This window comes from Otolemur garnettii, unplaced genomic scaffold, assembly GCF_000181295.1.
Source record: "Otolemur garnettii isolate 467f Iridium unplaced genomic scaffold, OtoGar3 scaffold00069, whole genome shotgun sequence".
Classification (NCBI taxonomy): Eukaryota; Metazoa; Chordata; class Mammalia; order Primates; family Galagidae; genus Otolemur; species Otolemur garnettii.
The window spans coordinates 7,847,385-7,859,208 of NW_003852464.1; the positions used below are offsets into that span (position 1 = coordinate 7,847,385).

Consider the following 11,824-nt stretch of genomic DNA (forward strand, 5'->3'; position numbering starts at 1 on the left):
AGAACTATTGCACGGCTAAAACATTGTACATATCTGATTCAGACAAGAGAAAGCACTTCATGTTGTCTGTAAAGATGTTCTATGGCAACAGCGATGACATTGGTGTGTTCCTCAGCAAGCGGATAAAAGTCATCTCCAAACCTTCCAAAAAGAAGCAGTCATTGAAAAATGCTGACTGTACGTATTCTTGCATTTTCTTACTTGTCCCCATCTCTCACTGTGAATTAATAAGAAAACTATATTTCAAATTAAAGTTGTTTTTCAATAGCCAGTTCAGTCTTTCTAATATTTTTGTGGCATTCTTTATTGTTCTTTTTTTTCTTTTTAATTGAAAATGAACAGTAGCTGGTCTAAGGAAGTGGTTTTCAACCAGACTGTTTCTTTAGTACTGCCCAGGGGCATTTAGGGAAGTGGGAGGCTTTTCTTCTATTATTCTAGTGACTGGAGGGGATGAAATTGACATTGGATATCTTTGCCCCAGGTTGCTAACTCTCCTGTTAGGAATGTCATTCCTTTGGTGTAGTTTAACGTATTTTCTGTAAGTTAGTAGCATCCGAAAGAAACAGAGCCAGATACCAGTTAAAGTTGGAAAGACAGATTTCATTTAATCCTATTGAAATGGGATAAAACAAATGAGTTCAATTGTGAGGTATATCAAAAATAAGTGAGGAGGTCAATGGATGGGAAATTACTAAGAGGAATGCATCACAGGTAGGGGGATTCTTGCTAACCCCACTTAACGGGATTCCAGCTAAAGCCAGGTCATTGTATGTCAAGGGTAGGTGATGACTTAGCAGAATTTTTGCTATAACAAGGCTAAGTAGACTGATGACAGGGTTTACAAGTTTGGTCAAGAACAGGATCTCTGTCAGTAGTTCTAGAAGTTTGATCAGATTTAGGTTACTGTCCTTTGGTTCTTTTGTTGAAAGACAAGGCCAGAGGTGGTGGTGTGCTCTCCTCCACCGGGAAGCATTAAGTTTTGTTTTCAGACAGTCCAAATTGTATATAGTCCAAATTACAGGGTTTTATTTAACCTCTTTAACTTTGTATTTTGTATTGAATATTAGTTTCTTGATGGCAGAGAACATATTTCACCTTCAGAATATTTTCCTACTTATGTAGATAAGATTTTTCTTTTTTTATGAAATTTTGTATGATGAAATACTTTTAAGGCATTTAGAAGCAAACTTCTTTAAAAATCACAGTATACCGAGGCAGTAGCCCCTTTGGTAAGGGGCTACTAGACATGCCTCTAGACACTTTCTGTGCATGTTTTCTATAGGATTGGAAACAAACATGCAGTCACATGTAAATGTTTCCCCAAGGGAACCACCACGCACAGGGGGTTTATAGTCTGCTTTCCCATTCAGAGATATTCTAGGCAGATATTTTCTTATCAGTACATTTAGATACACATCAGTTAAGTGTATGAATGATGTTATAATTTATTTAATCAAATCCCTACTTTTGGACATTCATTATTTTTAAAGTAATTTTTTCTTTTCATAGAAAGAGCAGCACTATATTAAGCATGTTTGCTTTCATGTTAAGCATGTGTTCCTTTCATGTTAAAATGATTTTTATCATATGGATATATTTGATATCATCAGCTTGATATTAAGACATTATTGACATTCTAATTAAGCTATTTTGGTATCGTGTGTATGTATTTTCTTGGAAGATTAAAAGATTTATAGTATCTGTTAAATACTAGATTATAATAAAGAATTGCCAAGTAGAATTATCTTCTTGAGTCCCCAGCCCAGTCACTATTAGGATCTGTTTTTCCTTTGCAGTGTGCATTGCCTCAGGAACAAAGGTGGCTTTGTTTAATCGACTTCGATCCCAGACAGTTAGTACCAGATACTTGCATGTAGAAGGAGGTAATTTCCATGCCAGTTCGCAGCAGTGGGGAGCATTTTACATTCATCTCTGTGAGTATACAAATACACGTTTGATGATTTTCCTGTGAAATTGCTAATTCCTTTGGGTAATGAGATATATAGATTTTTTTTTTTTTTGTCATTTTCCTAAGCCGATCATGAATTCTCAAAGGTGATAATTTGATCTCTTTTTCCTCCTGCTGCAGTGGATGATGATGAATCAGAAGGAGAAGAATTCACAGTCCGAGATGGCTACATCCATTATGGACAGACCGTCAAACTTGTGTGTTCAGTTACTGGCATGGCACTCCCAAGATTGGTATGGTGCTACTTTTGCTTTAGTGGTATATGAAGTAAAAATAAATTCTTAAAACAGGAAAATCACAGTGTTCAAATGTAAAAACATCTCAATTTCATGCTTTTTAATTTAAAAAGATGTCACTCATCTCTGCTGTTAATAATGACTGTTTCACTCTCCCTTATTTATGAAAGGCTTTAAAACAAGCAGTCAAGTTTTAAAAGGGCATCTCTTAACGTCTTCCTCCTGTGCTTCTAGTACATTTTGGTGGTACTTTTCCTTTTTGGTTATGAACATGTTCAGTAGAGGGCGCTATAAGTGACACCATGTCTTGTTCTTTACTAATGCAGATATGACGCATTATTTTTTAGGGTATCTGCTATATCCCAATGTAGTACCAAGTTTTTAAAAGTAAAGAAATTATTCTTTTAAAATATAAACTTTATTTTTATCAGTTTCCTCTCTCTCAAGAAGATAGATTTTATTAAAAATTAAATAAAGTTAATATTTCTTACTGGGGGAGAGAAGCCTAAGATTTAGGGCTTTTGTTCACTAGAACATCTTGAAACTGTAAAAGCTACCTTTCTTAGTAAAATGAAAACAAGAATACCTTACAACTCTTAATCCTCCACCTCCAGTTTCCCCCTCTATTTTCTGAAACAATGCAATTTAGTTATATTAAAGATGGATGCAGGGAATTTGTAAGTTTGATTTTAGGTCATGTTGGGTGAGCAGAAGAACATACCTTATATTTATCACTTTGGTGAAATATTTCATTGCCTTATATTTTTGAGGGTGATTTCAGCAGAGGTTGGGTGGATCTATAGAGGTTGGGTTGTCTAAATAAATATATCATTTCTTTGTTTTCATTTTTAAATTTTTTCCATGTCATGATTTTAACGAAGTGATTTTTCCCCATTTAATTTAATAAACCCAGATGTGCAAGTGTAGTAACAATAGTCTGTAAAACCTTGAAATTGGGGCAAATCTTACTAAAAAGAGTGTGAAGGAAGGAAAAGTTTATAAAGGAAGGAAGGAAGGATGTAAAAATGGAAAGGAAGACAGAAGCTAACAAAAACCCAAATCAACCCACCATTCCTCAGTTCTTCTGAGTCTGTTCCCAGGACGTATTTGTGTGCTTTGGTGTTAGATGCATTAGATGCCTATTCTACAGAAGCCCAGCTCCAGAGCCTTAGGCTTCTGAGCAGCAGCAACGTGTAGACACTTAGAAAACAGACCCAGATCTTAAAACTGCTTCCACTTACAGTTTTATATAAAGTACTAATTTTAATTGAAAGTTTTTACACTCAAAACTATGAGGTTCTGCTTATTAAAATGTTGCAATAAAAATTAAGGTAGATAGTGTATTAGAGAAAGTTGCAGTGCCATCATTACCATGCTGATAAATAGGTCTTTCTAATCTAGAGGCTTCATGACTGAAGCATTCTGACTAGTAACTCATAGATGGACCTTAGAAGTCTATACTACTACCTAGCTGCTTTGACCTTTATTTACATAGTTTTCAACGTTGAAAAGCCACATTCTGTGGCATTTATATACCTTTTAAAAGAAAAATCTTACCTTATTATCTGAATTGGCTTTAAAAAAAAAAAAAGAGAGAGAGACAGGACCTCACTCTGTTGTCCAGGCTGGAATACAGTGGCACAGTTATAGCTCACTGTAACCTCAAACTCCTGGGCTCAAGTAATGTTCCTGCCCCTGACTACAGGTACATACTACATACCTGGCTAATTTTTTCTTTTCAAATTTTTTTATTTTAGAGTCAGGGTCTTGCTATATTTTCTAGGCTAGTCTAGATGTTCTAGGCTAGTCTCACAACTCCTAGTCTCAAGCAATCCTCCCAAAGTGCTAGGATTATACACAGGAGTCACTCTGCCTAGCCTAAAAGCTTTCTACAATATCAACCCTATTAGGGAGCTTTGCATGGAAAATACTGTCACTCCAAGACGAACTTACAATAGGATAAATGTTCTCACAACAATCTTGTTTCTTAGAGTACTCACAAAACAGGCATAATTGATGCAGATTTAGCCAAGTACCAAGAAACTAGTATTAGCCGTTTACCCCTAGTATTCACAAAGAATGTCAGGGTCATCTAAGATTGATTGTGTTGCTGGTATAGCCCCACTTCTAAAGTTTCATCTGTATAATTAAGCAGTGCTTATGGATGGTACAGAAGGTACCTCAGTCTCGTTTGGCAACCAATCCAGTAACATAAGTGTCAACATTTATTGGGCATTTAGCAGGTACGGTGCTAGTAGCAGGAGCAAGATAAGTTTCCAGTCCTTAAGGGCCATGTCTGCTTAACTTCAGAAACGTGGTAAATACTATACCAGCTATCTACAAAACCAGCTTAGAGGAGAGAGACAGCCAATTTCTGAGTGTATAATCCACCACACTCATAGCTTAGCTTGTAACAAGTTTGTATTACCTGTTTTCTTTAATTTCTTTGCCTCCTTTCTTAATAGTTAGAAATTATCAAAGTAAGCCTTTGATGCCATCTTTGCATATCTTGAGTTTCTTCATTGGAGAGAGCTAAGTCATTCAGCAATGTCTAAAGAACTTTTGAGGAGAATAAAAACTAAGGTTAATGTGGCCCATGGTCTCAATGTGGTTATTGTTACTAGCTAGTGGAGAAACTAGAAACATTTCTGTGTCAACACATGACTTTTATGTGGTGGAGACTTATAAGTGAGTGCTATAGACTTATTCAAAAAAGGTCATTTCTCTAAAACCCTGACTTCATTGAATTTAAATTCAGCTTTAAGGCTTTAGTATTGATGGAAACATTTTGCTTGAGGTTAGTTAGCTTCATAGACTATCTTAGAAACTGTAATTGCTAGAACTATAATGTCTCTTTTTTAAACTGATAAATTAGTGGTGTTAGTAGGATGATAATTACTCTAATAAACTGCAAAACTAAAAATGCATAAATATGAAGAATGTTGACTTCGAAGATTGGGGCTTTATATAGTTGCAGCTTAGCTGAAGATAAATGATCTGAGAGTCTAAGTGACACAGTGAGTCAAGTAGTCAAAGTCATGCCTTGCATCTGCTTGGTGACTGCATTATGTATCAAGTTATCTTTCCTGATCTCCGTATGTGTTTTGTGGACTATTGGATAATAAGATTTCAGAGTATAGTGCAAAGAGGTCAGGCTGGGCAGGGCAACCAGCCCTGGGATCGTATTCTGGCCTTTCAGCTGCTAACTTGGTTATTTTGAGTAATTTACCTGACCTCTCTAAGCCCATTTCCTAATGCACAAAAGTACTTTAATTTTGTTTTGTTTTAAGTATGTATTGGATAATGTATATAAGATGTTTGCACTGACTGGTGCACCCACAGTAGTCTTTTTTTTTTTTTTTTTTTTGAGACAGAGCCTCAAGCTGTCCCCCTGGGTAGAGTGCCATGGCATTACAGCTCACAGCAACCTCCAACTCCTGGGCTCAAGCGAGTCTCTTGCCTCCACCTCCCAAGTAGCTGGGACCAAAGGCGCCCACCACAACGCCCGGCTATTTTTTTTTTTTTTGGTTGCAGCCATCATTGTTATTTGGTGGGTCCGGGCTGGGGATTCGAACCCGCCACCTTAGGTGTACGTGGCTGGCGCCTTAGCTGGTTGAGCTATAGGCGCCGAGCCCCCATAGTAGTCTTATAGAGATTTCCCCTTTGAGGTTAGAAATGTCATTATATGTGTGCACTCAAAATACAGTCCATCTGTAGTCAGTCAGTAGCACTGTCACCAAGAATCTGTTAGAAATGCAGAATGTCCCGCCCCACACAAGTGCTGCCAGGTCAGAACCTGTGTTTTTCACAAGAGCCGCAGATGATTTGTGCATACACTAACATTTTATTTTATTTTTATTTTTTGAGACAGTCTTTCTTTGTTGCTCTCAGTAGAGTGCGGCAACCTAGCTCACAGCAACCTTAAACTCTTGGGCTCAAAATGATTCTCTTGCCTCAGCCTCCCAGGTAGCTGGGACTATAGGTGCCCACCACAACACTTGGTTAATTTTTAGAGACAGGATCTTGCTCTTGCTTAGGCTGATCTCAGACTCCTGAGCTCAGGCAATCTACCCTCTTTGACCTCCCAGAGTGCTAGAATTACAGGCATGAGCCACTGCGCCTGGCCCCACATCTGGAAACAAGCAACTGTGCCTGTCCAGGATCTATTTAGATCAGTGGTTTTCAACCTATGGTTCGTCAAACGACCCTTTCACAGAGGTTGCCTAAGACCATCCTGCATATCAGATATTTACATTATGATTCATAACGGTAGCAAAATTACAGTTATGAAGTAGCAACGAAAATAATTTTACAGTTGGAGGTCACCACAACATGAGGAACTGTATTAAAGGGTCTCAGCATTAGGAAGGTTGAGAACCAGTGATCTAGATGCTCATGGAAGGAAGGAAGGGTTTCCATGTTTTCACATGCTTGTAATCGAAAACATTTTTATTCCTAGCCTTATTATCTATAAATGTTTTTATTTGTGTAGGTGTAGGACTAATAACTGTGACGTATTACATGTGTATAGCGTGTACTTTCTACACTCGATGATGTTTTTCACATGTGAGTGACCTTTTGTTTGTTAATTGTTGACTGTAGATAATCAGGAAAGTTGATAAGCAGACGGCATTACTGGATGCAGATGACCCTGTGTCCCAACTCCATAAATGTGCATTTTACCTTAAGGATACAGAAAGAATGTACTTGTGCCTTTCTCAAGAGAGAATAATTCAGTTTCAGGTATGTTTTTAAATTACTGAGGAGATCTGCAATGTGCAAACTGTTAGATTAGCAGCTTACAGAAACATGGAGTTCTTATTTGCTGGAATCACATCTCTAAGTACATGTGGCTGTATCACTTATTTAACTCAGGTCCAAGGGTCCATTACATGTATGTCCTCAGACATACTGGCCACCCTATTTCAGAGAAGAACTCTGAAATTTAAGAAAATGTTCTTGAGTGGTGCCTGTGACTCAAAGGAGTAGGGCGCCGGCCCCATATGCTGGAGGTGGTGGGTTCAAACCCAGCCCTGGCCAAAAACTGCAAAAAAGAAAGAAAGAAAATGTTTTCAGAGCAACATAGTTCCAAGGTGCTTAATCTGGGGACAAAGAGGCCCTCAGGTTGGTTATTCAGCGATTGATTTTTGGTGTTCATTGAATCTGAAATTGTGTGCAAACAACTCTGTATAGATAAAGCATTTTTCTAGTCAAGGGCCCCAAATACCATCATATATACATTGGGGTCTCCCAAGATAGTAACAATGATGTGCTTCAAAAGTATAATGTACTTATACTTATGCAGAAGCCTTTTCATGAAGACATTTATGACATGGGCAAATGATTTAATAGGATAGTTTTAATTGATTGTGAAACTCCTTTGTAAACTCCCACTCCGGACAGAGAGCCACATACAACTCTGATGAGCGTGCTGGGCCCCTGGTCCAGGTATGTTACGGTAGGGACTGGCTGGTTCAGGTCTCGGTTGCCTCTTGCTGAAAGTATGTACTTTCTAGCTGTACTTTGAGCACGAGGGCTCCCATTCTCTCTCTCTCCCCAGGATTGCTAAAGAGTTTTAAATAGCCATTTACATATTAATGAACGATACCAGTATTGGTATACTCTTAATGGTTATTCTAAAAGATATTATTACTTAATATGTCACTGAAATATTTTGTATTATAATTAGAACTGTTGTCTACAGGGTCTCCACATTAATATTCTGTTTGTGTTTATTTATGGATTGGCAAAGTACTATGCTTTAGGAAGTTGATAAATTTTTACTAAATCTATCCTTGTTAACTCTAGTTTAAATGTTACTTTGGGAAAATTTTCTTGTACTACAAACTATGTAAAACTCCATTTCTTTTTTCATAAGGCCACTCCATGCCCGAAAGAACCAAATAAAGAGATGATAAATGATGGCGCTTCCTGGACAATCATTAGCACAGATAAGGCAGAGTATACGTTTTACGAGGGGATGGGTCCTGTCCTGGCCCCTGTCACCCCTGTGCCTGTCGTAGAGAGTCTTCAGGTGAGACCTCCTTAGTCATGGTTGGCTTGTAGCTCTTTGCAACTGTGCTCAGTTATGACTTGGCCTGATTTTGTTTCATGGGAATTTGGGGTTTTGTTATATATCATTTGTTGATAAGATACAAAAAATAGGAACTTATGAAAGAAAATTTAAATTTAAATCAATTTATATTTATCTTAAAATGTTTTTAGGCTTGGCACTTGTAGCTCAAGTAGCTAAGACGCCAGCCATATACACCAGCCATATACGCAGGTTAGAATCCAGCCCAGGCCTGCTGAATAGCAGTGACAACTACAACCAAAAAATGGCTGGCCTATAATTCCAGCTACTTGGGAGGCTGAGGCAAGAGAATCGCTTAAGCCCAGGAGTTGGAGGTTGCTATGAGCTGGTATGCCATAGGCACTCTACCCAGGGTGACAGCTTGAGGCTCTGTCTTCCCCCCCGCCAGAAAAAATGTTTTTAGCTAGCTTTGTAACCATGCTATTTAAAAGGAAAATTTTAATTACTCATTTTTTAACAAAGAAGGTTGAGTGGGACTCTAATTTGTGTATTTTAATGAAAAGTAAAGTTTTCTCAGTGTTGTAATTTTTCTGTGAATTGCAGTTGAATGGCGGTGGGGACGTAGCAATGCTTGAACTCACGGGACAGAATTTCACTCCAAATTTACGAGTGTGGTTTGGGGATGTAGAAGCTGAAACTATGTACAGGTACTTGATAAAACTTTTTACATCATCCAGAGGTTGTAAGGGGTATGGGTACCTGAGATCCTTTCCTGAAATTGTCATGTTTTAAACAAATTTTGTTAAAGGGCTTTTAAGTGATTGCTGTTTCCTCCTCAGATGTGGAGAGAGTATGCTGTGTGTCGTCCCAGACATTTCTGCATTCCGAGAAGGTTGGAGATGGGTCCGCCAGCCAGTCCAGGTTCCAGTAACTTTGGTCCGTAATGATGGAATCATTTATTCCACCAGCCTTACCTTTACTTACACACCGGAACCAGGGCCACGGCCCCACTGCAGTGCAGCAGGAGCAATCCTTCGAGCCAACTCAAGCCAAGTGCCCCCTAATGAGTCAAACACAAACAGTGCAGGAAGCTACACAGACGCCAGCACAAATCCCACCAGTGTCGCTTCATCGACAGCAGCGGTGGTGTCCTAACTACCGTCTTTTTGCTAGGACTTAAACTGACTTGAGTGCGCAAAAAGTTGACAAAAAAGAGGAAAAAATGAACCATCTTTTGTGGTTTCTTGGGAAAACTTTTCATACCAGGTGTTACTACTATTCAGAGCCCCTGTTACCTGCAAGTGCTGATTTGAATGCAGAAGCCACAGTAAAACAAACCCAAAAGCATCAAAAGTTACAAACTATTGGAAATCAAGTTTTTCAGCTGTTCTTTTGTTTGTTTGGTTGGTTGATTTTTGTTTGCTTTTGTTTAAGTGGGCAAGAAGTAAATATGTGGCTGGAATAAAAGTTAAGCGAACTAGAAGATACAAATCTAACATAGTTTTATGGACCAAGGACCTTGTGTAAGCTTTAGTAAAAGGTACATTTTCACCATACCTTTTTTATTATATCGTGGTATAGTACACCATGTTACCAAATAGGGTGTTCTCTTCCCTTCCCACCTTTGAGCTTTTGCTCTAAAGTGCATCCAGGTTCCAGGCCTGACCATTCTTGTTTAATCTAAATACCATACTCTTCCAGGTTTTTTGGTCTAAGGCGGGAACTAATTTTTTTTTTTTAAGCTGAAGTCTTATGACTTTACAGGGGTCAAAATTGTTTTGATTTCAGCAAGTAAAATCTTGTAAAGGCCTACATATTTTTTTTAAGATTATATGAAGTCTGTGCAAAAGCTTTAAAAAAAAAAATGCCTCTGCCTTGCCTGCAATACATGCAATGTACGTTAACTTAGTCTCTATCCTCAGACACTGTTGGTAGTCATTTCTGTGTCTTCTGTTTTTTTAAGTGTATTTATAGTAGTTATCCAAGAGGTTGTGACATTGACATGGATTTCACTGTGGCCATTTAGTCATCACTGAGTAAATGGCACAGAACATGTTGGTGTCTGAAGTGTTCTCTCTCCGTTTCCCTTAAATACATCTGTGTGTTCCAGGATTTCTTCAGGTTTTCTTTCCCTTTTCCTAATCTTGTACATAACTTGTATTATGTGTAAGTTAAACAATTTATTTTGAACTTGGAATGTTCCCAGTGATTTCAACAGAGTGTTTTCTGCCTTGTTGGCAAATGACAAGAAAATATCATGAGAAGATTTGCTACCAGTTGGTAGATAGTGCCCTAAGGGGAGAATGGGGAAAATCTCAGTAAAAGCATTTTTTATTATCTTTACTTTTTTTTTTTTTTTTTTGGTAGCCTAGGCCAGAACATCATTGTAATCTCTAAAAACATAAAATGCTTTTATTAGATGATCAACTAAAATAGCTGGAAGACAGAAGCAGGTAGTTGTAAGATTATAAAAATGCAAATGTAATTTATGTTGCCTTGATTTCTTGGCCTTTTTTTCCTTGCTTTCTTTTCTCCAGTACTGAGCATCTCCACGTTTATTCAGAAAACGTTTCTTTTCCCTTTATTTGAGATTTGGTTGTGTTCAGGTTTGTGTGTTGGCCTTGCATGCTAATCTCAACAGTTTATGTTACTTTTGTTCCTGCACTTTGGTTATGCCTTTGTTCGGTTTCTTGGAAATTGCAGCAGACTCATTGGGCTACATTTAGTACAAGAACCACATGTGTATGTTATAGGACACAGTCTAGTGATACAATCATCTTTCATAGAGTAAAAACTACCTCTAGATTGTGGTAAGCTTTTACTGTCCCATAAAACAGGAGCCACAGTACCTTATGAATACAAAACTGTAACTTCCTATGTTTTCATACAGACCATTGTCTCTCTGATGTCTTGGGCTATTTTGAAAAAGTTTCCATCTATAGACTTTTTAAAAACCATTATTAGTAGCAACCCTCCCCAGCTTTGCTGTCGTTGTTGCTCACTCTTTTGCTAAGACCATGTCTTTGTAAATACTCCTCCTCATAGCTTCTCCTCAGATTTCAAGGGGAAAGTCATCTGTAAAGCATGTTAGGTGGCTAAGTCCCAGTTATTGCGGTTTTCTCTTCCTGCAGGCCTTTGTAGGCACCCAGGCTGCGTTTTACTCCATATCCTTTCCTCTTCAAGTCTCCCATTGCTCACTTCCCTCTTACAAACTAATCCTGCCTCACACCTTAAATCTGTTTCAAGGGCAGAACTCATCGTGGCCTTATCTTTCTTTGTTGTAAACTATTCACTGGCTCTTACTTGCAAACTAGCTTCTTTCTGAGTAGTATTTATTCTCTCTGTTGAGTCAGGCAGAAGTCAGTACACAGTGCTTTTGTTCAGAGTCTGGAAATGGTTTTAGTGCTGCTTTCCTTTCAATGGGCCACAAGTTTCCTCCACTTCCTAGGTTTGGTATTTAGTTAAGAAATCATATTAAATTAACTGATAACAAATGAGATGCTTTTGAAAAATAAACTATTCCTTACCCAGCTTTGTAGCTCAAAATAATTTTTCAAGTTCATGGCTTTATTCAAATGAACTTTT

At 38.0% G+C, this 11,824-nt stretch overlaps 1 protein-coding gene across 2 annotated transcripts in view; it reads left to right on the forward strand.

Moving 5' to 3' along the window:
- The window catches only part of RBPJ (recombination signal binding protein for immunoglobulin kappa J region), an 89,033-nt gene extending 79,457 nt beyond the window's left edge, over positions 1-9,576 (forward strand). Inside the window, exons 5-11 of one of the 2 annotated variants that reach the window (XM_023515327.1) lie at positions 3-177; positions 1,797-1,934; positions 2,090-2,202; positions 6,808-6,948; positions 8,084-8,239; positions 8,843-8,946; positions 9,079-9,576. In XM_023515327.1, the coding sequence (XP_023371095.1) occupies positions 3-177; positions 1,797-1,934; positions 2,090-2,202; positions 6,808-6,948; positions 8,084-8,239; positions 8,843-8,946; positions 9,079-9,394 (1,143 nt within the window). In that variant the 3' untranslated portion in view covers positions 9,395-9,576. The remainder of the gene's footprint in view (positions 1-2; positions 178-1,796; positions 1,935-2,089; positions 2,203-6,807; positions 6,949-8,083; positions 8,240-8,842; positions 8,947-9,078) is intronic. The other variant, XM_023515328.1, reaches the window with a different exon arrangement.
- The last annotated feature ends 2,248 nt before the right edge of the window (positions 9,577-11,824 follow it).